The sequence below is a fragment of the Salmo salar genome, chromosome 16, assembly GCF_965601325.2.
Source record: "Salmo salar chromosome 16, fSalSal1, whole genome shotgun sequence".
Classification (NCBI taxonomy): Eukaryota; Metazoa; Chordata; class Actinopteri; order Salmoniformes; family Salmonidae; genus Salmo; species Salmo salar.
This window is the reverse complement of record NC_138306.1, coordinates 58,200,001-58,221,741: the sequence shown is the minus strand read 5'-3', so window position 1 is coordinate 58,221,741 and position 21,741 is coordinate 58,200,001. Positions and strand designations below refer to the sequence as shown.

The window sequence follows — 21,741 nt, the reverse complement described above, 5'->3', positions numbered from 1 at the left end:
GCTCACCCCTCACAGTTCTGGGTGACTTTAACCTCCCCACGTCTACCTTTGACTCATTTCTCTCTGCCTCCTTCTTTCCACTCCTCTCCTCTTTTGACCTCACCCTCTCACCGTCCCCCCCTGCTCACAAGGCAGGCAATAGGCTTGACCTCATCTTCACTAGATGCTGTTCTTCTACTAATCTCACTGCAACTCCCCTCCAAGTCTCCGACCACTACCTTGTATCCTTTTCCCTCTTGCTCTCATCCAACACTTCTCACTCTGCCCCTACTCGGATGGTATTGCGCCGTCCCAACCTTCGCTCTCTCTCTCCCGCTACTCTCTCCTCTTCCATCCTATCATCTCTTCCCTCTGCTCAATCCTTCTCCAACCTATCTCCTGATTCTGCCTCCTCAACCCTCCTCTCCTCCCTTTCTGCATCCTTTGACTCTCTATGTCCCCTATCCTCCAGGCCAGCTCGGTCCTCCCCTCCTGCTCCGTGGCTCGATGACTCATTGCGAGCTCACAGAACAGGGCTCCGGGCAGCCGAGCGGAAATGGAGGAAAACTCGCCTCCCTGCGGACCTGGCATCTTTTCACTCCCTCCTCTCTACATTTTCCTCTTCTGTTTCTGCTGCTAAAGCCACTTTCTACCACTCTAACTTCCAAGCATCTGCCTCTAACCCTAGGAAGCTCTTTGCCACCTTCTCCTCCCTCCTGAATCCTCCTCCCCCTCCCCCCCTCCTCCCTCTCTGCGGATGACTTCATCAACCATTTTGAAAAGAAGGTCGACGACATCCGATCCTCGTTTGTTAAGTCAAACGACACCGCTGGTCCTGCTCACATTGCCCTACCCTATGCTTTGACCGCTTTCTCCCCTCTCTCTCCAGATGAAATCTTGCATCTTGTGACGGCCAGCCGCCCAACAACCTGCCCGCTTGACCCTATCCCCTCCTCTCTTCTCCAGACCATTTCCGGAGACCTTCTCCCTTACCTCACCTCGCTCATCAACTCATCCTTGACCGCTGGCTACATCCCTTCCGTCTTCAAGAGAGCGAGAGTTGCACCCCTTCTCAAAAAACCTACACTCGAACCCTCTGATGTCAACAACTACAGACCAGTATCCCTTCTTTCTTTTCTCTCCAAAACTCTTGAACGTGCCGTCCTTGGCCAGCTCTCTTGCTATCTCTCTCAGAATTACCTTCTTTATCCAAATCAGTCACGTTTCAAGGCTGGTCATTCAACTGAGACTGCTCTTCTCTGTGTCACGGAGGCTCTCCGCACTGCTAAAGCTAACTCTCTCTCCTCTGCTCTCATCCTTCTAGACCTATCTGCTGCCTTTGATACTGTGAACCATCAGATCCTCCTCTCCACCCTCTCCGAGTTGGGTATCTCCGGCGCGGCTCACTCTTGGATTGCGTCCTACCTGACAGGTCGCTGCTACCAGGTGGCGTGGCGAGAATCCATCTCCGCACCACATGCTCTCACCACTGGTGTCCCCCAGGGCTCTGTTCTAGGCCCTCTCCTATTCTCGCTATACACCAAGTCACTTGGCTCTGTCATATCCTCACATGGTCTCTCCTATCATTGCTATGCAGACGACACACAATTAATCTTCTCCTTTCCCCCTTCTGATAACCAGGTTGTGAATCGCATCTCTGCATGTCTGGCAGACATATCAGTGTGGATGACGGATCACCACCTCAAGCTGAACCTCGGCAAGACGGAGATGCTCTTCCTCCCGGGGAAGGACTGCCCTTTCCATGATCTCGCCATCACGGTGGACAACTCCATTGTGTCCTCCTCCCAGAGTGCTAAGAGCCTCGGCGTGACCCTGGACAACACCCTGTCGTTCTCCGCTAACATCAAGGCGGTGACCCGATCCTGTAGGTTCATGCTATACAACATTCGCAGAGTACGACCCTGCCTTACACAGGAAGCGGCACAGGTCCTAATCCAGGCACTTGTCATCTCCCGTCTGGATTACTGAAACTCCCTGTTGGCGGGGCTCCCTGCCTGTGCCATTAAACCCCTACAACTCATCCAGAATGCCGCAGCCCGTCTGGTGTTCAACCTTCCCAAGTTCTCTCACGTCACCCCGCTCCTCCGCTCCTCTGCACACTCCACTGGCTTCCAGTTGAAGCTCGCATCTACTACAAGACCTTCAGGCTCTGATCAGGCCCTACACCCAAACAAGGGCACTGCGTTCATCCACCTCTGGCCTGCTGGCCCCCCTACCTCTGCGGAAGCACAGTTCCCGCTCAGCCCAGTCAAAACTGTTCGCTGCTCTGGCACCCCAATGGTGGAACAAGCTCCCTCACGACGCCAGGACAGCGGAGTCAATCACCACCTTCCGGAGACACCTGAAACCCCACCTCTTTAAGGAATACCTGGGAGAGGATAAAGTAATCCTTCTAACCCCCCCCCCCCCCTTAAAAGATTTAGATGCACTATTGTAAAGTGGTTGTTCCACTGGATATCATAAGTTGAATGCACCAATTTGTAAGTCGCTCTGGATAAGAGTGTCTGCTAAATGACTTAAATGTAAATGTTATTGTTACCTGTCCATTGGTTTTTCTTACATTTAATACACAGCCTAAACACAATTTTAATGTATTTCAAAATGTGTGATTGTGTTTGCTTTTCTACAAAGAGATGATTTTGAATTAGGGCTGTCAGAGTTAAATCAGTTAACTCAAGATAACTTTTTGTAATTTTAGTGCACTCATTAAAAAAAAAAAGTGATTAATCGCATAGTCTGATATCTTTCAAAATACCAAAAAAAAAATCCAACAAACAGTTTAAAACAACAATACAATGTGAAAACAAGTTGACATTGACAAAATTACACTTTAAAGAAAGTGTGCTTTATAAAACGACCAGGTTTCGCTAACCATTACTTTGGACAAAATCAAGATGTCAATATTCTTCTGCTTTTTACATAAAACATCTAATTACATCGAATTAAAATCGAATAATCTTGACTAATCACACGCAAATCCTGTAATTAACTCGATTAGATTTTTTAAATGTTTGACAGCCCTATTTTGAATTGAACAGTCAATACTGAGATTGAGAGAAATCGATCATGAATTTACATCGGAAGAGAAACCCAGTGTCGGCCCTCTTGTAATGGTCTAAATGTTTCTTTTTGGAAGGGTCCCCCCACAGTTTCAATGTATTTCACCAGTATTTCACCAAACAGACCAAGGAGGGAAACCCCAGTATTTCACCATGCAGACCAAGGAGGGAAACCCCAGTATTTCACCAAACAGACCAAGGAGGGAAACCCCAGTATTTCACCATGCAGACCAAGGAGGGAAACCCCAGTATTTCACCATGCAGACCAAGGAGGGAAACCCCAGTATTTCACCATGCAGACCAAGGAGGGAAACCCCAGTATTTCACCATGCAGACCAAGGAGGGAAACCCCAGTATTTCACCAAACAGACCAAGGAGGGAAACCCCAGTATTTCACCATACAGACCAGGGAGGGAAACCCCAGTATTTCACCATGCAGACCAAGGAGGGAAACCCCAGTATTTCACCAAACAGACCAAGGAGGGAAACCCCAGTATTTCACCATGCAGACCAAGGAGGGAAACCCCAGTATTTCACCAAACAGACCAGGGAGGGAAACCCCAGTATTTCACCATGCAGACCAAGGAGGGAAACCCCAGTATTTCACCAAACAGACCAAGGAGGGAAACCCCAGTATTTCACCATACAGACCAAGGAGGGAAACCCCAGTATTTCACCATGCAGACCAAGGAGGGAAACCCCAGTATTTCACCATACAGACCAGGGAGGGAAACCCCAGTATTTCACCAAACAGACCAAGGAGGGAAACCCCAGTATTTCACCATACAGACCAGGGAGGGAAACCCCAGTATTTCACCATGCAGACCAGGGAGGGAAACCCCAGTATTTCACCATGCAGACCAAGGAGGGAAACCCCAGTATTTCACCAAACAGACCAAGGAGGGAAACCTGGTATATATATAAATATCATTCCTTCATTTATGAGTAATGTTGTGTTGGTAGAGCAGAACATTGTGGAACTTTGGATTTTGGACACTAGCCAGCCAAGCTAGTATTCCACCATTTATACAAGCCCTGGTGACATTCTACAAGCCCTGGTGACATTCTACAAGCCCCGGTGACATTCTACAAGCCCCAGTGACATTATACAAGCCCCAGTGACATTATACAAGCCCTGGTAACATTCTACAAGCCCTGGTAACATTCTACAAGCCCTGGTGACATTCTACTGTGTAGTTGTGTAGTTGTGTAGGGTCAGTGTGTAGTTGTGTAGTTGTGTTGGGTCAGTGTGTAGTTGTGTAGGGTCAGTGTGTAGTTGTGTAGGGTCAGTGTGTAGTTGTGTAGTTGTGTAGGGTCAGTGTGTAGTTGTGTAGGGTCAGTGTGTAGTTGTGTAGTTGTGTAGGGTCAGCGTGTAGTTGTGTAGGGTCAGTGTGTAGTTGTGTAGGGTCAGTGTGTAGTTGTGTAGTTGTGTTGGGTCAGTGTGTAGTTGTGTTGGGTCAGTGTGTAGTTGTGTAGGGTCAGTGTGTAGTTGTGTAGGGTCAGTGTGTAGTTGTGTAGGGTCAGGGTGTAGTTGTGTAGTTGTGTTGGGTCAGTGTGTAGTTGTGTAAAGTCAGTGTGTAGTTGTGTAGTGTTGTAGGGTCAGTGTGTAGTTGTGTAGTTGTGTAGGGTCAGCGTGTAGTTGTGTAGGGTCAGTGTGTAGTTGTGTAGGGTCAGCGTGTAGTTGTGTAGGGTCAGTGTGTAGTTGTGTTGGGTCAGCGTGTAGTTGTGTAGGGTCAGTGTGTAGTTGTGTAGTTGTGTAGGGTCAGTGTGTAGTTGTGTAGGGTCAGCGTGTAGTTGTGTAGTTGTGTAGGGTCAGCATGTAGTTGTGTAGTTGTGTAGGGTCAGTGTGTAGTTGTGTAGGGTCAGTGTGTAGTTGTGTAGGGTCAGCGTGTAGTTGTGTAGGGTCAGCGTGTAGTTGTGTAGTGTTGTAAGGTCAGTGTGTAGTTGTGTAGTTGTGTAGGGTCAGTGTGTAGTTGTGTAGTGTTGTAGGGTCAGTGTGTAGTTGTGTAGGGTCAGCGTGTAGTTGTGTAGTTGTGTAGGGTCAGCATGTAGTTGTGTAGTTGTGTAGGGTCAGCGTGTAGTTGTGTAAGGTCAGCGTGTAGTTGTGTAGGGTCAGTGTGTAGTTGTGTAGATGTGTAGGGTCAGTGTGTAGTTGTGTAGGGTCAGTGTGTAGCTGTGTAGGGTCAGTGTGTAGCTGTGTAGTTGTGTAGGGTCAGTGTGTAGTTGTGTAGTTGTGTAGGGTCAGTGTGTAGTTGTGTAGTTGTGTAGGGTCAGTGTGTAGTTGTGTTGGGTCAGTGTGTAGTTGTGTAGGGTCAGTGTGTAGTTGTGTAGGGTCAGTGTGTAGTTGTGTTGGGTCAGTGTGTAGTTGTGTAGGGTCAGCGTGTAGTTGTGTAGATGTGTAGGGTCAGTGTGTAGTTGTGTTGGGTCAGTGTGTAGTTGTGTAGTTGTGTTGGGTCAGTGTGTAGTTGTGTAGGGTCAGCGTGTAGTTGTGTAGGGTCAGTGTGTAGTTGTGTAGGGTCAGTGTGTAGTTGTGTAGTTGTGTAGGGTCAGTGTGTAGTTGTGTAGGGTCAGTGTGTAGTTGTGTAGGGTCAGTGTGTAGTTGTGTAGGGTCAGCGTGTAGTTGTGTAGGGTCAGCGTGTAGTTGTGTAGGGTCAGCGTGTAGTTGTGTAGGGTCAGCGTGTAGTTGTGTAGGGTCAGTGTGTAGTTGTGTAGGGTCAGTGTGTAGTTGTGTAGGGTCAGTGTGTAGTTGTGTAGGGTCAGTGTGTAGTTGTGTTGGGTCAGCGTGTAGTTGTGTAGTTGTGTAGGGTCAGTGTGTAGTTGTGTAGGGTCAGCGTGTAGATGTGTAGTTGTGTAGGGTCAGCGTGTAGATGTGTAGGGTCAGGTCTTACCTTCTGCGGGGCGAGGTGTGCAGGAGGACCCAGGCTGGCAGGAGGGTCTGTGATGTAGGTCTTCTTAGGGACAGGTTGTGGGTAGCCCTGCTGGGTAGGGGCAGCAGTATAGCTAGGCTGGGGTTTCCAGGCATTTCCTGGTTCTCCCCCGTACCCTCCTGGTTCTCCCCCGTACCCTCCTGGTTCTCCTCCGTACCCTCCTGCTCCCGGGTAGGCCTGCTCTGGGTACCCTATCACAAATGTACATTTACTTATTGTGCCTTTTTTTTTACCAGGTAAGTCACTGAGAACATATTCTTTTTTACAAGAATGACTTGTACATGATACAAACCTATTGAAAAATACAATAATTACACGATATCTGTGTCTTTGTTTTCTCAGTGTCTTTGTTTTCTCAGTGTCTTTGTTTTCTCAGTGTCTTTGTTTTCTCAGTGTCTTTGTTTTCTCAGTGTCTTTGTTTTCTCAGTGTCTTTGTTTTCTCAGTGTCTTTGTTTTCTCAGTGTCTTTGTTTTCACAGTGTCTTTGCTTTTCACAGTGTCTTTGTTTTCTCAGTGTCTTTGTTTTCACAGTGTCTTTGCTTTTTTTGTTTCGTTTTAATAGTTCCTAACTGCATTTCAACGGGTTATCAACTCATTTCACATGCCAAGGGACATGTTAGAATTTTAACCCGGAGTGTGTTAATGTTGGGGTTAATTCCACAAATTTCAATTTAAATGCAATTCCCTCTCCCTGTCAATTCCATTTGATTAAATACAAATTCCAGGTCAGTCTTTAAATTCTGAAATACTACAGTGTGACATCACAGCAGCAAGATCTGTGACCTGTTGCCACAAGAAAAGGTCAACCAGTGAAGAACAAACACCATTGTAAATACAACCTATATTTATGTTTATTTATTTTCGCTTTTGTACTTTAACTATTTTCACATTGTTACATCCCCGTACATAGCCATAAATATAACATTTGAAATGTCTCCCTAATTTATTTTTTACATTTGTGAGTGAAATGTTTATTGTTCATTTTTATTGAGGTTTTCTGATGTTCCTGTGTGGCTCAGTTGGTAGAGCATGGTGCTTGCAATGCCACAGTTGTGGGTTCAATACCCACAGGGGACCAGAATGGAAAAAGTACAGAAATGTATCCACTCACTACTGTAAGTTGAGCGTTTGCTAAATGACTAAAATGTAATAGCCATAATATAGTTATATAATTATACATTATAATATAACAATTATGGTTTATTATCTATTTCACTTGCTTTGGCAATGTAAACATGTTTCCCATGGCAATGAAGCCTTTTAAAATGAATTAATTAAATTCCTTCTCAATTTCAATGTTCGGAAAATTCCAAGAATTAAATTCCTAATTCAATATTATCCTCAATTACGGGTTGTAAATAAATAAATAAAAAATGTACATTGAGCTGATAGAAAACCTTGTCATTTCGAAGATCATTTCCAGTAATTCTACACAATTTTGATAAGGAGCTGAGAGACAATTTTGTAGTTTTAAAGCTAATTTCCTGTAATTCTATGCATTTTGCCATGGCTAATGCTGGGCTCCTCTGCTCAAAAAGTGTAACAAAATCAATTTTTTGAAATTGTATTTTAGATTCTCCACTGACTGTCTAGATTTTATTTGATTGTTAGTTCTCAAAGATGACATTATCTATCTGGTTTTGGTCATTTACGTCGACACTGAAACAGTTTTTCCCATCATGAAAATCATCACTTAGCCGGCCCGCCAAATAATTTTCTACATAGAAAAAACCCTGTAATTAGCTCAAATGGCTGTAATTTCTACCATATTAAAGGGATAGATCGAGATTTAGGAAATTAAGCCATTTATCTACTTGCCCAGAGTTGGATGAACAGGAACAGCTAGCATGCTAACTGTTCCTGTATACTTCCGGTAATTGAGAATTTTATTGGGGTGGCAGCGTAGCCTAGTGGTTAGAGCGTTGGACTATTAACCCAAAGGTTGCAAGATCGAATCCACGAGCTGACAAGGTAAAAATCTGTCGTTCTGAACAAGGCAGTTAACCCACTGTTCCTAGGCCGTCAATGAAAATACTAATTTGTTCTTAACTGACTTGCCTAGTTAAATAAAGGTAAAAAATCTAATAAAAAAAATACTGGATACAGAGACATAAAAACGGTATCCACAAAATTATATTCTATTGCAGCTCGCGATATTCCCCCCCCCAAGTAGTTTTCTAAAATAACAAAATATAGACCCCCTGCAGGACCACGGCCCCCAGTTTGAAAACCCCTGGGTGATGCTACTGTTCAGAGAATGAGAGTTTGACTGTGTGATATTAGGTTGCTTCTTGTGTAAATATTTTCTGTCTGGATTTTAATGATTTGTATTGTACTGGACATATAGAACTAGATTAAATGATTAAAAACAATCCATTAACTGGAAAATATATATATATATTTTTACAATTCCAATTGAATTCCAAATCAAACAGTCTAATTCCAATTCCATAACTTTAAAGATTGAATCCAATTCTTATTTTAACAATCTAAATTCTCCACTTCATGAATTCAGTGAATTCAATAACTTAATTTGAAGTTGTAATTAAACCCTGATGTCTGGTAGGGTAGTCACCTTGAGGAGCGAAGCCTGGCTGGGGAGGCCCATAGGCGAAGTCAGGGCCCCTGGGCTGGGCAGCCATGTACTGGACCGGGCTCCTGTTGGGCTGCTGGGCAAACTGCTGGGGGGGCCCAGGCGACTGGTGCTGGGGCCCGGGTTGAGCAGACCTCACCTGGGGAAAAGAAGAAGATTACTCAGAGTTTTGCCATTTTTCCTTTTTCCCAACCTCTGTGAGAGACTCAGCTGAGCTTAAAGGGCCCTGTGAAACACTCAGCTGAGCTTATAGGGCCCTGTGAGAGACTCAGCTGAGCTTATAGGGCTCTGTGAAACACTCAGCTGAGCTTATAGGCCCCTGTGAAACACTCAGCTGAGCTTAAAGGGCCCTGTGAGAGACTCAGCTGAGCTTATAGGGCCCTGTGAAACACTCAGCTGAGCTTATAGGGCCCTGTGAGAGACTCAGCTGAGCTTAAAGGGCTCTGTGAAACACTCAGCTGAGCTTATAGGGCCCTGTGAGAGACTCAGCTGAGCTTAAAGGGCCCTGTGAAACACTCAGCTGAGCTTATAGGCCCCTGTGAAACACTCAGCTGAGCTTAAAGGGCCCTGTGAGAGACTCAGCTGAGCTTATAGGGCCCTGTGAAACACTCAGCTGAGCTTAAAGGGCCCTGTGAGAGACTCAGCTGAGCTTATAGGGCCCTGTGAAACACTCAGCTGAGCTTATAGGGCCCTGTGAGAGACTCAGCTGAGCTTAAAGGGCTCTGTGAAACACTCAGCTGAGCTTATAGGGCCCTGTGAGAGACTCAGCTGAGCTTAAAGGGCCCTGTGAAACACTCAGCTGAGCTTATAGGCCCCTGTGAAACACTCAGCTGCAGTACAGTGCTCAAGGATAAAATGGCAGTAGGATAGGATCAAGGATTTGATCGCAATGACTGTAAGTGATCTGTTAGCTACTGATCTTATAGCAGAGACAATAAATTGGGACAATAAAGACAGATAGATTAATTAAATTATGGATTGACACCTGTACGTTGAAGGTGGGCTGGCTGGGGGTGGAGGCTGTGGCGTAAGAGGCTGGGACTGGCTGGGGGGCCGTCTGGAACTGGGGCCTGGCCAGCATGGAGGCTGAGGAGTTCTCCGCTTGGGGCCGGGGCAGTGTTCCGCCTGGGGCCCCGGCCTTGGGAGAGGACTTCTTGGTGGCCGTCAGAGGAGGCTGAGTGGGGATGACCATACGCTTGTACCCTGTCACCGGAGCGTTGGGACTGTTCAGAGTTCCAGAGTTCTGTAAAATAGAATGAGTTTTAAATCAAATAGCCTTTTCCTTTAATCCTCTGCAGAACACTGTTGTAACTCTTGTTCATCCAACACTAAATATAGCCAGTTACAAAATACAATATCTATTATAACATCACTGTCTATGCATATCTCCTGCATCACAAATTAAGTTCCCACGCAGAAGAAAAATTTAGTTCTTCTTATCTTATCTAATCACTTTTTGAGCTTAAAGCCAGACTCAAGTCAAAAATAAAATATATCATTATTCAATTCTGATTTACACCTGAAAACAGTTCCATATATTTCAGTATTTTTTCCAGTACTGCGATGAAGCCCGGTTAAACGCCTGGGCTGATGCTAACAGCATCTGGACTCCTGAGGAATTTCCTGATGCTATGGCTCACCGTAAAGTAACTACCCAGCCTGCTTCCTCCATATCAATCTGCAGGCTAACTACCCAGCCTGATTCCTCCATATCAACCTCCAGGCTAACTACCCAGCCTGCTTCCTCCATATCAATCTGCAGGCTAACTACCCAGCCTGCTTCCTCCATATCAACCTCCAGGCTAACTACCCAGCCTGCTTCCTCCATATCAATATGCAGGCTAACTACCCAGCCTGCTTCCTCCATATCAATCTGCAGGCTAACTACCCAGCCTGCTTCCTCCATATCAATCTGCAGGCTAACTACCCAGCCTGCTTCCTCCATATCAATCTCCAGGCTAACTACCCAGCCTGCTTCCTCCACATCAACCTCCAGGCTAACTACCCAGCCTGCTTCCTCCATATCAATCTGCAGGCTAACTACCCAGCCTGCTTCCTCCATATCAATCTCCAGACTACCTAGTTCTGACTCCCACATGGCACCCTATTCCCTATATAGTGCCTATAAGGTGAACTACTTAAGTAGTGCACTATATAGGGAAAAGGGTGCCATTTGGGACTCAACCCTGGACAGCAAAGGCCCTCACTATCCTGACCCAATTCCTGCAGACATAAACTAAGGGTAATAAAGCACGCTAGCAGGGAGGGTTTATAAATTGTTGGGTGGAGGACGGCATGACAGTACGTTGGCAGTGCTAGAGGAAAATGGTGCTGACTGTAGCTGGCTGGGGGGAACACGGTGGTAAATCCTGGAGATTTGTTGTCCCCGGTGATCCCTGGGAGGGAAGAGGAAACAACTGACAGTGACAGGAAATGAGTTTCTCAGTAGCTCAATGCTGAGCAATATCTCACCATTGGCACGTCCAATTTCCATATTTTGGGGGTGACTTCTTTCCCCACACTGGGGGCGTTTGTGTCAGATTCACAGTGTTTTAATAGTGAATGGTTACAGGTGAGCTTGCAGGGTAACAGTGAACCTCTCAGGGTTGTGACACTGGTATGCTGTGGTTCAATGCCTCTCAGTTAGTGAACTACAGACGTGTTGTATTGGTGATCCCAGGTCAGGACTGAGGGAGGGAAGAGAGAAGAGGCCACTATGGGAAAACGACTTATCTCTGAATTATGACAGCAGTTTCTCACTGGCTCAATGCAGGACAGAGAATGTATGTGACTCAAATGGCATCCTATTCTTTATATAGAGTCCAACCCTGTTTCACCTGTCTTGTTCTTGTCTCCCCCCCCCCACCAGGTGTATCACCCTGTTTCACCTGTCTTGTTCTTGTCCCCCCCCCCCACCAGGTGTCTCATATTTTCCCCATTACCCCCTGTGTATTTATACCTGTGTTTTCTGTTTGTCTGTTACCAGTTCGTCTTGTTTTGTCAGGTCTTACCAGTGTGTTACCAGTTCTCAAGTTTTTTGTTTTATAGTCTTCCCGGTTTTGACCTTTCTGCCTGTCCTGACCGTGAGCCCGCCTGCCATTCTGTCCCTGATTGACTCTGCCTCGGATTACGAACCTCTGCCTGTCCTCGATCTGCCCTTTGCCTGACCCTCTGCCTGACCTCGATCTGCCCTTTGCCTGACCCTCTGCCTGACCTCGATCTGCCCTTTGCCTGACCCTCTGCCTGACCTCGATCTGCCCTTTGCCTGACCCTCTGCCTGACCTCGATCTGCCCTTTGCCTGACCCTCTGCCTGACCTCGATCTGCCCTTTGCCTGACCCTCTGCCTGACCTCGATCTGCCCTTTACCTGACCCTCTGCCTGACCTCGATCGGCCCTTTACCTGACCCTCTGCCTGACCTCGATCTGCCCTTTACCTGACCCTCTGCCTGACCTCGATCTGCCCTTTACCTGACCCTCTGCCTGACCTCGATCTGCCCTTTACCTGACCCTCTGCCTGACCTCGATCTGCCCTTTACCTGACCCTCTGCCTGACCTCGATCTGCCCTTTACCTGACCCTCTGCCTGTCCTCGATCTGCCCTTTACCTGACCCTCTGCCTGACCTCGATCTGCCCTTTACCTGACCCTCTGCCTGACCTCGATCTGCCCTTTACCTGACCCTCTGCCTGACCTCGATCTGCCCTTTACCTGACCCTCTGCCTGACCTCGATCTGCCCTTTACCTGACCCTCTGCCTGACCTCGATCTGCCCTTTACCTGACCCTCTGCCTGACCTCGATCTGCCCTTTACCTGACCCTCTGCCTGACCTCGATCTGCCCTTTACCTGACCCTCTGCCTGACCTCGATCTGCCCTTTACCTGACCCTCTGCCTGTCCTCGATCTGCCCTTTACCTGACCCTCTGCCTGACCTCGATCTGCCCTTTACCTGACCCTCTGCCTGACCTCGATCTGCCCTTTACCTGACCCTCTGCCTGACCTCGATCTGCCCTTTACCTGACCCTCTGCCTGACCTCGATCTGCCCTTTGCCTGACCCTCTGCCTGACCTCGATCTGCCCTTTACCTGACCCTCTGCCTGTCCTCGATCTGCCCTTTGCCTGACCCTCTGCCTGACCTCGATCTGCCCTTTACCTGACCCTCTGCCTGACCTCGATCTGCCCTTTACCTGACCCTCTGCCTGACCTCGATCTGCCCTTTACCTGACCCTCTGCCTGACCTCGATCTGCCCTTTGCCTGACCCTCTGCCTGACCTCGATCTGCCCTTTACCTGACCCTCTGCCTGACCTCGATCTGCCCTTTACCTGACCCTCTGCCTGTCCTCGATCTGCCCTTTACCTGACCCTCTGCCTGACCTCGATCGGCCCTTTACCTGACCCTCTGCCTGACCTCGATCTGCCCTTTACCTGACCCTCTGCCTGACCTCGATCTGCCCTTTACCTGACCCTCTGCCTGACCTCGATCTGCCCTTTACCTGACCCTCTGCCTGACCTCGATCTGCCCTTTACCTGACCCTCTGCCTGACCTCGATCTGCCCTTTACCTGACCCTCTGCCTGACCTCGATCGGCCCTTTACCTGACCCTCTGCCTGACCTCGATCTGCCCTTTACCTGACCCTCTGCCTGACCTCGATCTGCCCTTTACCTGACCCTCTGCCTGACCTCGATCTGCCCTTTACCTGACCCTCTGCCTGTCCTCGATCTGCCCTTTGCCTGACCTTTTGTTATAATAAATATTCTGAGAATCATAAAATCTGCATCTGGGTCCTATCCTGAGTCGTGATACTAATAGTGCACTACTTTAAACTAGTGCCCTGGTCATAAGTAGTGCACTATAAAATAGGGAATAGTGTGCGGATGACGGAGGACGGAGGTTTGAGGACGGAGGCAAGGTCAGGAGTTCCTCACTGGTTCCACAGAGAATATCTCAGCAGAACAGCTTGGTCCCACTCAGAGTGAACAATTTGTACATTTTCTATGTTTTTTTTTTGTTTTTTTCCCCCACACACAAGGTTAGATTTGGTTACCAAGACAGGATCGTTAAGTTAAAAATAACGAGTGTTTCAGTACAATACTATACCAGTACAGACGTTGATGTTGTGTAATACATTGCGTCCCATCACACACACACACACACACACAAACTAAACCATGCCATCTACAACCAGCCTTCATCTTATCGGTGTCAGACTGTCAGACGACCTAAAAAACCTCTGTCATTAACCTTGGCTGATCCTATTAGGGCTGGTGCCTTAAGGGTTGAAAAGGAATCAATTACTCAATGTTACTACTGCAGTATAACATGTACTCTTACGCGCTTTATTAAAACAAATGTTGGTCATAAAAGTGGGAGAAACATCCCCCCCAGAGAGTACGTATTAGAGATGAACCTCAATAGCTTCTATTACTACTGTGTCAAGGTGAATAACACCGTGTAACAGTCGTTGTTCCTTGCACGATTCCATCTTAAACAAAGCGGAGGAATTCTTAAAGAACTTTTGTTCGTGCTGATGTGATGAAGGACAAACAGACTTTATTACTAATATAACATGAATAATATGAAGCCACAACACATTCAGACAAGAGACAGTAGACTCAGGTCTTCATGGATACGTTTTTAACATGTGACTGAGAGTCTCCCAAACTCAAGTCCAGATAATCTGATGAGCAAAGGCCAAGCAGAGGAGAGGAGAGGAGAGGGAGGTGAGAAGAGTAGGAGAAGACAGAAGGAGAGAGGGGAGGAGAGAGGAGAGGAAGAAAGGGGGGAGGAGAGAGGAGAGGAAGAGAGGGGGAGGAGAGAGGAGAAGAGAGGGGGAGGAGAGAGGAGAGGAGAGGAAGAGAGAGGGGGAGGAGAGAGGAGAGGAGAGGAAGAGAGGGGGGAGGAGAGATGAGAGGAGAGGAAGAGAGGGGGAGGAGAGATGAGAGGAGAGGAAGAGAGGGGGGAGGAGAGATGAGAGGAGAGGAAGAGAGGGGGAGGAGAGAGGAGAAAAAAAAAAGCCCTTCAGGAAGTGAAATTAGTCAATTTAAATGTTTCATGGTTTTTAAATACTGTAGATTATTAATTTATCTTTAAAGGCCTTAGAACCTAACGTTGATTTAGCAGAGAACTGGAAAAATGCAAATGGTAGACCTCAAAATAATTACATTGTCATGGTGAATGTTCCAGCATTTAGATTAAGAGAAGAAATTCAATCGTTTTATGAGGTGATGAAACTGGGAACTGAATAAGAGAGTTTGTTCTACAGCGGGAAATGATTTCCGTGTTATCTGAACGATGAGATACTTGTTACATTACTGCGAGCAGCGAGGTCACATGTTTTCAATGTCAAATCAAATCATATTTTCATTGGTCGCGTACACGTGTTTAGTAGATGTTAATGCGAGTGTAGCGAAATGCTTGTGCTTCTAGTTCTGACAGTGCAGTAAATATCTAACATGTAATATCTAACAAATTCACAATCGTATACCCAATACACACAAAAGTAAGTAAGGAATGAAATTAAGAATATATAAAAACACAGATGAGCAATGTCAGAGCGGCATAGACTAAGATACAGTAGATAGTATAGAATATAGTATATATATATGAGATGAGTAATGCGAGATATGTAAACATTAGTGACTAGTGTTCCATTTATTAAAATGGCCAAATGATATCAAGTCTGTGTATATAGGCAGCAGCCTCTCTGAGTTAGTGATGGCTGTTTAACAGTCTGATGGCCTTGAGATAGAAGCTGTTTTTCAGTCTCTCGGTCCCAGCTTTGATCCACCTGTACTGACCTCGCCTTCTGGACGATAGCGGGGTGAACAGGCAGTGGCTCGGGTGGTTGTTGTCCTTGATGATCTTTTCGGCCTTCCTGTGACATCGGGTGCTGTAGGTGTCATGGAGGGCAGGTAGTTTGCCCCCGGTGATGCTTTGGGTAGACCTCACCACCCTCTGGGTAGCCCTGCGGTTGTGGGCGGTGCAGTTGCCGTACCAGGTGGTGATACAGTCCGACAGGATGCTCTCAATTGTGCATCTGTAGAAGTTTGTGAGGGTTTTAGGTGACAAGCCACATTTTCTTCAGCCTCCTGAGGTTGAAGAGGCGCTGTTGCGCCTTCTTCACAACACTGTCTGTGTGGGTGGAATATTTCAGTGTGTCTGTGATGTGTACGCAGAGGGACTTAAATCTTTCCACCTTCTCCACTACTGTCCCGTCGATGTGGATAGGGGGGCTGCTTCCTCTGCTGTTTCCTGAAGTCCACGATCATCTCCTTTGTTTTGTTGACGTTGAGTGAGAGGTTGTTTTCCTGACACCACACTCCCAGAGCCCTCACCTCCTCCCTGTAGGCCGTCTCGTCGTTGTTGGTAATCAGGCCTACTACTGTGGTGTCGTCTGCAAACTTGATGATTGAGTTGGAGGCATGCATGGCCACGCAGTCGTGGGTGAACAGGGAGTACAGGAGGGGGCTGAGAACACACCCTTGTGGGGCCCCAGTGTTGAGGATCAGCAAAGTGGAGATGTTGTTTCCTACCTTCACCACCTGGGGGCGGCCAGTCAGGAAGTCCAGGACCCAATTGCACAGGGTGGGGTTGAGACCCAGGGCCCCGAGCTTGATGATGAGCTTTGAGGGTACTTTGGTGTTGAATGCTGAGCTGTAGTCAATGAACAGCATTCTTACATAGGTTTTCCTCTTGTCCAGATGGGATAGGGCAGTGTGCAGAGTGATGGCGATTGCATCGTCTGTGGACCTGTTGGTGCGGTATGCAAACTGAAGTGGGTCTAGGGTGGCCGGTAAGGTGGAGGTGATATGATCCTTGACTAGTCTCTCAAAGCACTTCATGATGATAGAAGTGAGTGCTATGGGGTGATAGTCATTTAGTTCAGTTACCTTTAGCTTTCTTGGGTACAGGAACAATGGTGGCCCTCTTGAAGCATGTGGGAACAGCAGACTGGGATAGGGAGAGATTGAATATGTCCGTAAACACACCAGCCAGCTGGTCTGGTCATGCTCTGAGGACGCGGCTAGAGATGCCGTCTGGGCCGGCAGACTTGCGATGGTTAACACGCTTCAATGTCTTACTCACGTCGGCCACGGAGAAGGAGATCCCACAGTCCTTGGTAGCGGGCCGCGTTGGTGGCACTGTGTTATCCTCAAAGCGGGCAAAGAAGGTGTTTAGCTTGTCCGGAAGCAAGATGTCGGTGTCCGCGAGCTGGTTTTCCCTTTGTAGTTCGTGCAACATACGTCTTGTGTCTGAGCCGTTGAATTGTGTCTCCACTTTGTCTCTATACTGACGTTTTGCCTGTTTTATTGGCTTAAGGAGGGAATGACTGCTCTGTTCGTCTTCTGCCATTTTCCCAGTCACCTTGCCATGTTTAAATGCGGTGGTTCACGCTTTCAGATTTGCGCGAATGCTGCCATCTGTGTGTGTGTGTGTGTGTGTGTGTGTGTGTGTGTCTGTGTGTGTGTGTGTGTCTGTGTGTGTGTGTCTGTGTGTGTGTGTGTGTGTGTGTGTGTGTGTGTGCGTGTCTGTATGTGTGTGTGTGGTTTTCTGTATGTGTGTGTCTGTGTGCGTGTCTGTGTGTGCGTGCGTGTCTGTGTCTGTGTGCGTCTGTGTGTGTGTGTGTGTGTGTGTGTGTGTGTGTGTGTGTGTCTGTGAGTGTGTGTCTGTGAGTGTGTGTGTGTCTGTGTGGTTGTGTGTGTGGTTGTGTGTGTGTGTGTGTGTCTGTGTGTGTCTGTCTGTGTCTGTGTGTGTGTGTGTGTGTGTGTGTGTGTGTGTGTGTGTGTCTGTGTGTGTGTGTGTGTCTGTCTGTGTGTGTCTGTGTGTGTGTGTGTGTGTGTGTGTGTGTGTGTGTGTGTGTGTGCTGTGTGTGTGTGTGTGTGTGTGTGTGTGTGTGTGTGTGTGTCTGTGAGTGTGTGTGTGTCTGTGTGTGTGTGTGTGCGTGTCTGTGTGGTTGTGTGTGTGTGTGTGTGTCTGTCTGTGTCTGTGTGTCTGTGTGTGTGTCTGTGTGGTTGTCTGTGTGTGTGTGTGTGTCTGTCGTGTCTGTGCGTGTGGGCTGTGTGCGTGTGTGTGTGTGTGTGTGTGCTGTGTGTGTGTGTGTGTCGTCTGTGTCGTGTCTGTGTGTGTGTGTGTGTCTGTGTCTGTGTCTGTGTGTGTCTGTGTGTGTGTGTCTGTGTGCGTGTGTGCGTGTGTGTGTGCGTGTGTGTGTGTGTGTGTGTGTGTGTGTGTGTGTGTGTGTGTGTGTGTGGTGTGTGGGGAGAGAATGGAGCATGAGCTCCTAGACTAGAGGACCATTGAGAATAAATATGAACTAAACCACGACACCTACAAACAATGCAGCTGTGTTCAAACACTCTAAACTCTCTCTAAACTCTCTCTAAACTCTCTCTAAACTCTCTCTAAACACACTCTAAACTCACTCTAAACTCACTCTAAACACACTCTAAACACACTCTAAACTCACTCTAAACTCTCTCTAAACTCTCTCTAAACTCACTCTAAACACACTCTAAACACACTCTAAACACACTCTAAACACTCTAAACTCTCTCTAAACTCTCTCTAAACTCTCTCTAAACTCTCTCTAAACTCTCTCTAAACTCTCTCTAAACTCACTCTAAACTCTCTCTAAACTCTCTCTAAACTCTCTCTAAACTCTCTCTAAACTCTCTCTAAACACACTCTAAACTCTCTCTAAACTCACTCTAAACACACTCTAAACTCTCTCTAAACTCTCTCTAAACACACTCTAAACTCACTCTAAACTCTCTCTAAACTCTCTCTAAACACACTAAACACACTCTAAACACACTCTAAACACTCTCTAAACTCACTCTAAACTCACTCTAAACTCACTCTAAACACACTCTAAACTCTCTCTAAACTCTCTCTAAACACACTCTAAACTCTCTCTAAACTCTCTCTAAACTCTCTCAAACTCTCTCTAAACTCTCTCTAAACTCTCTAAACTCACTCTAAACTCTCTCTAAACACACTAAACTCACTCTAAACACTCTCTAAACTATCTCTAAACTCTCTCTAAACTCTCTCTAAACTCTCTCTAAACTCACTCTAAACTCACTCTAAACTCACTCTAAACTCTCTCTAAACTCTCTCTAAACACACTAAACTCTCTCTAAACACACTCTAAACTGTCTCTAAACACACTAAACTCACTCTAAACTCTCTCTAAACTCTCTCTAAACACACTCTAAACTCTCTCTAAACACACTCTAAACTCTCTCTAAACTCTCTCTAAACTCTCTCTAAACTCTCTAAACTCTCTCTAAACTCTCTCTAAACTCTCTCTAAACACACTAAACTCACTCTAAACACACTCTAAACACACTCTAAACTCTCTCTAAACTCTCTCTAAACACACTCTAAACTCACTCTAAACACACTATAAACTATCTCTAAACTCTCTCTAAACACACTCTAAACTCACTCTAAACTCTCTCTAAACACACTCTAAACTCTCTCTAAACTCTCTCTAAACACACTCTAAACTCTCTCTAAACTCTCTCTAAACTCTCTCTAAACTCTCTCTAAACACACTCTAAACTCTCTCTAAACTCTCTCTAAACACACTCTAAACTCACTCTAAACTCTCTCTAAACACACTCTAAGCTCACTCTAAGCTCACTCTAAACTCACTCTAAACTCACTCTAAACTCACTCTAAACTCACTCTAAACTCACTCTAAACTCACTCTAAACTCACTCTAAACACTCTAAACTCACTCTAAACTCACTCTAAACTCACTAAACTCACTGTAAACACTCTAAATTCACTCTAAACACTCTCTAAACTCTCTCTAAACTCTCTCTAAACTCTCTCTAAACACTCTCTAAACTCTCTCTAAACTCTCTCTAAACTCTCTCTAAACTCTCTCTAAACTCACTCTAAACACACTCTAAACACACTCTAAACTCACTCTAAACTCTCTCTAAACTCTCTCTAAACTCTCTCTAAACTCTCTCTAAACTCACTCTAAACACACTAAACACTCTACTCACTCTAAACTCACTCTAAACTCACTCTAAACTCACTCTAAACTCACTCTAAACTCACTCTAAACTCACTCTAAACCACTCTAAACTCACTCTAAACTCACTGTAAACACTCTAAATTCACTCTAAATTCACTCTAAACACTCTAAACTCACTATACACACTCTAAACTCACTATAAACACTCTAAACTCACTATAAACACACTCTAAACACACTAAACTCACTCTAAACACACTAAACTACTCTAAACTCACTAAACTCACTCTGAACTCACTAAACTACTCTAACACAGACATCATATGACTCTAACAAATGTGACATAAATAAGATATTACCTCAATCAGAACTCTGGACTGTCTGTCTAACTTATGAACCAGCAACACATATATAGAGGTTGTTCACTGTTTATCCATACAGATATCCTGTCTAGCAGTGTCTTTATCCCTACAGATTTGGGGATTTTCTTCCATTCTTCTCTGCAGATCTTCTCAAGTTCTGTCAGGTTGGATGGGGAGCGTTGCTGCACAGTTATTTTCAGGTCTCTACAGAGATGTTCGATCGGGTTCAATTCCGGGCTCTGGCTGGGCCACTCAAGGACATTCAGAGACTTGTCCTGAAGCCACTCCTGTGTTGTCTTGGCTGTGTGCTTAGGGTCGTCGTCCTGTTGGAAGGTGAATCTTCACCCCAGTCTGAGGTCCTTAGTGCGCTGGAGCAGGTTTTCTTCAAGGATCTCTCTGTACTTTGCTCCGTTCATCTTTCCCTCGATCCTGACTAGTCTCCCAGTCCCTGCCGCTGAAAAACACCCCCACAGCATGATGCTGCCACCACCGTGCTTCACCGTAGGGATGGTGCCAGGTTTCCTCCAGATGTGACGCTTGGCATTCAGGCCAAAGAGTTCAATCTTGGTTTCATCAGACCAGATAATCTTGTTTCTCATGGTCTCAGAGTTCTTTAGGTGCCTTTTGGCAAACTCCAAGTGGGCTGTCATGTGCCTTTTACTGAGGAGTGGCTTCCGTCTGGCCACTCAACCATAAAGGCCTGATTGGTGGAGTGCTGCAGAGATGGTTGTCCTTCTGGAAGGTTCTCCCATTTCCACAGAGGAACTCTGGAGCTCTGTCAGAGTGACCCCTAGGTTCTTGGTCACCTCCCTGACCAAGGCCCTTCTCCCCAGATTGCTCAGTTTGGCCGGGCGACCAGCTCTAGGAAGAGTCTTCTTCTATTTAAGAATGATGGAGGCCACTGTGTTCTTGGGGACCTTCAATGCTGCAGAAATGTTTTGGTACCCTTCCCCAGATCTGTACCTCGACACAATCCTGTCTCGGAGTTCTACGAACAACTCCTTCCACCTCATGGCTTGGTTTTTGCTCTGACATGCACTGTCAACTGTGAGACCTCATATAGCCAGGTGTGTGCCTTTCCAAATCATGTCCAATCAATTGAATTTACCACAGGTGGACTCCAATCAAGTTGTAGAAACATCTCAAGGATGATCAATGGAAGCAGGATGCACCTGAGCTCAAATACGAGTCTCATAGCAAATGGTCTGAATACTTAAGTATATAAGGTATTTTTGTTTTATATTTGTAATACATTTGCAAAGTAACAAAAAGTTCTTGCTTGGTCATTATTGGGTATTGCGTGTAGATTGATGAGGTAAGACTTAATGTAATCAATTTTAGAATAAGGCTGTAATGTAGCAAAATATGGAAAAAGTCAAAGGGTCTGAATACTTTCCCGAATGCACTGTACATATAATAGAGGTAAAGGGAGGTAATATCTATATATAGTAGGGGTAAAGGGTTGTAATATCTATATATAGTAGGGGTAAAGGGTGGTAATATCTATATATAATAGAGGTAAAGGGAGGTAATATCTATATATAGTAGGGGTAAAGGGAGGTAATATCTATATATAGTAGGGGTAAAGGGTGGTAATATCTATATATAGTAGGGGTAAAGGGTGGTAATATCTATATATAGTAGGGGTAAAGGGTGGTAATATATATATATAGTAGGGGTAAAGGGAGGTAATATCTATATATAGTAGGGGTAAAGGGAGGTAATATCTATATATAGTAGGGGTAAAGGGTGGTAATATCTATATATAGTAGGGGTAAAGGGTGGTAATATCTATATATAGTAGGGGTAAAGGG

At 46.0% G+C, this 21,741-nt stretch overlaps 1 protein-coding gene across 3 annotated transcripts in view; it reads right to left on the bottom strand.

The window, feature by feature from the left end:
- The window catches only part of lpp (LIM domain containing preferred translocation partner in lipoma), a 537,563-nt gene that overhangs the window by 195,318 nt on the left and 320,504 nt on the right, over nucleotides 1-21,741 (bottom strand). For all 3 annotated transcript variants that reach the window (XM_045697474.2, XM_045697472.2, XM_045697473.2), the window contains 3 exons: nucleotides 9,564-9,821; nucleotides 8,561-8,717; nucleotides 5,948-6,177 (listed from right to left, as the gene is read on the bottom strand). In XM_045697474.2, the coding sequence (XP_045553430.1) occupies nucleotides 5,948-6,177; nucleotides 8,561-8,717; nucleotides 9,564-9,821 (645 nt within the window). The remainder of the gene's footprint in view (nucleotides 1-5,947; nucleotides 6,178-8,560; nucleotides 8,718-9,563; nucleotides 9,822-21,741) is intronic.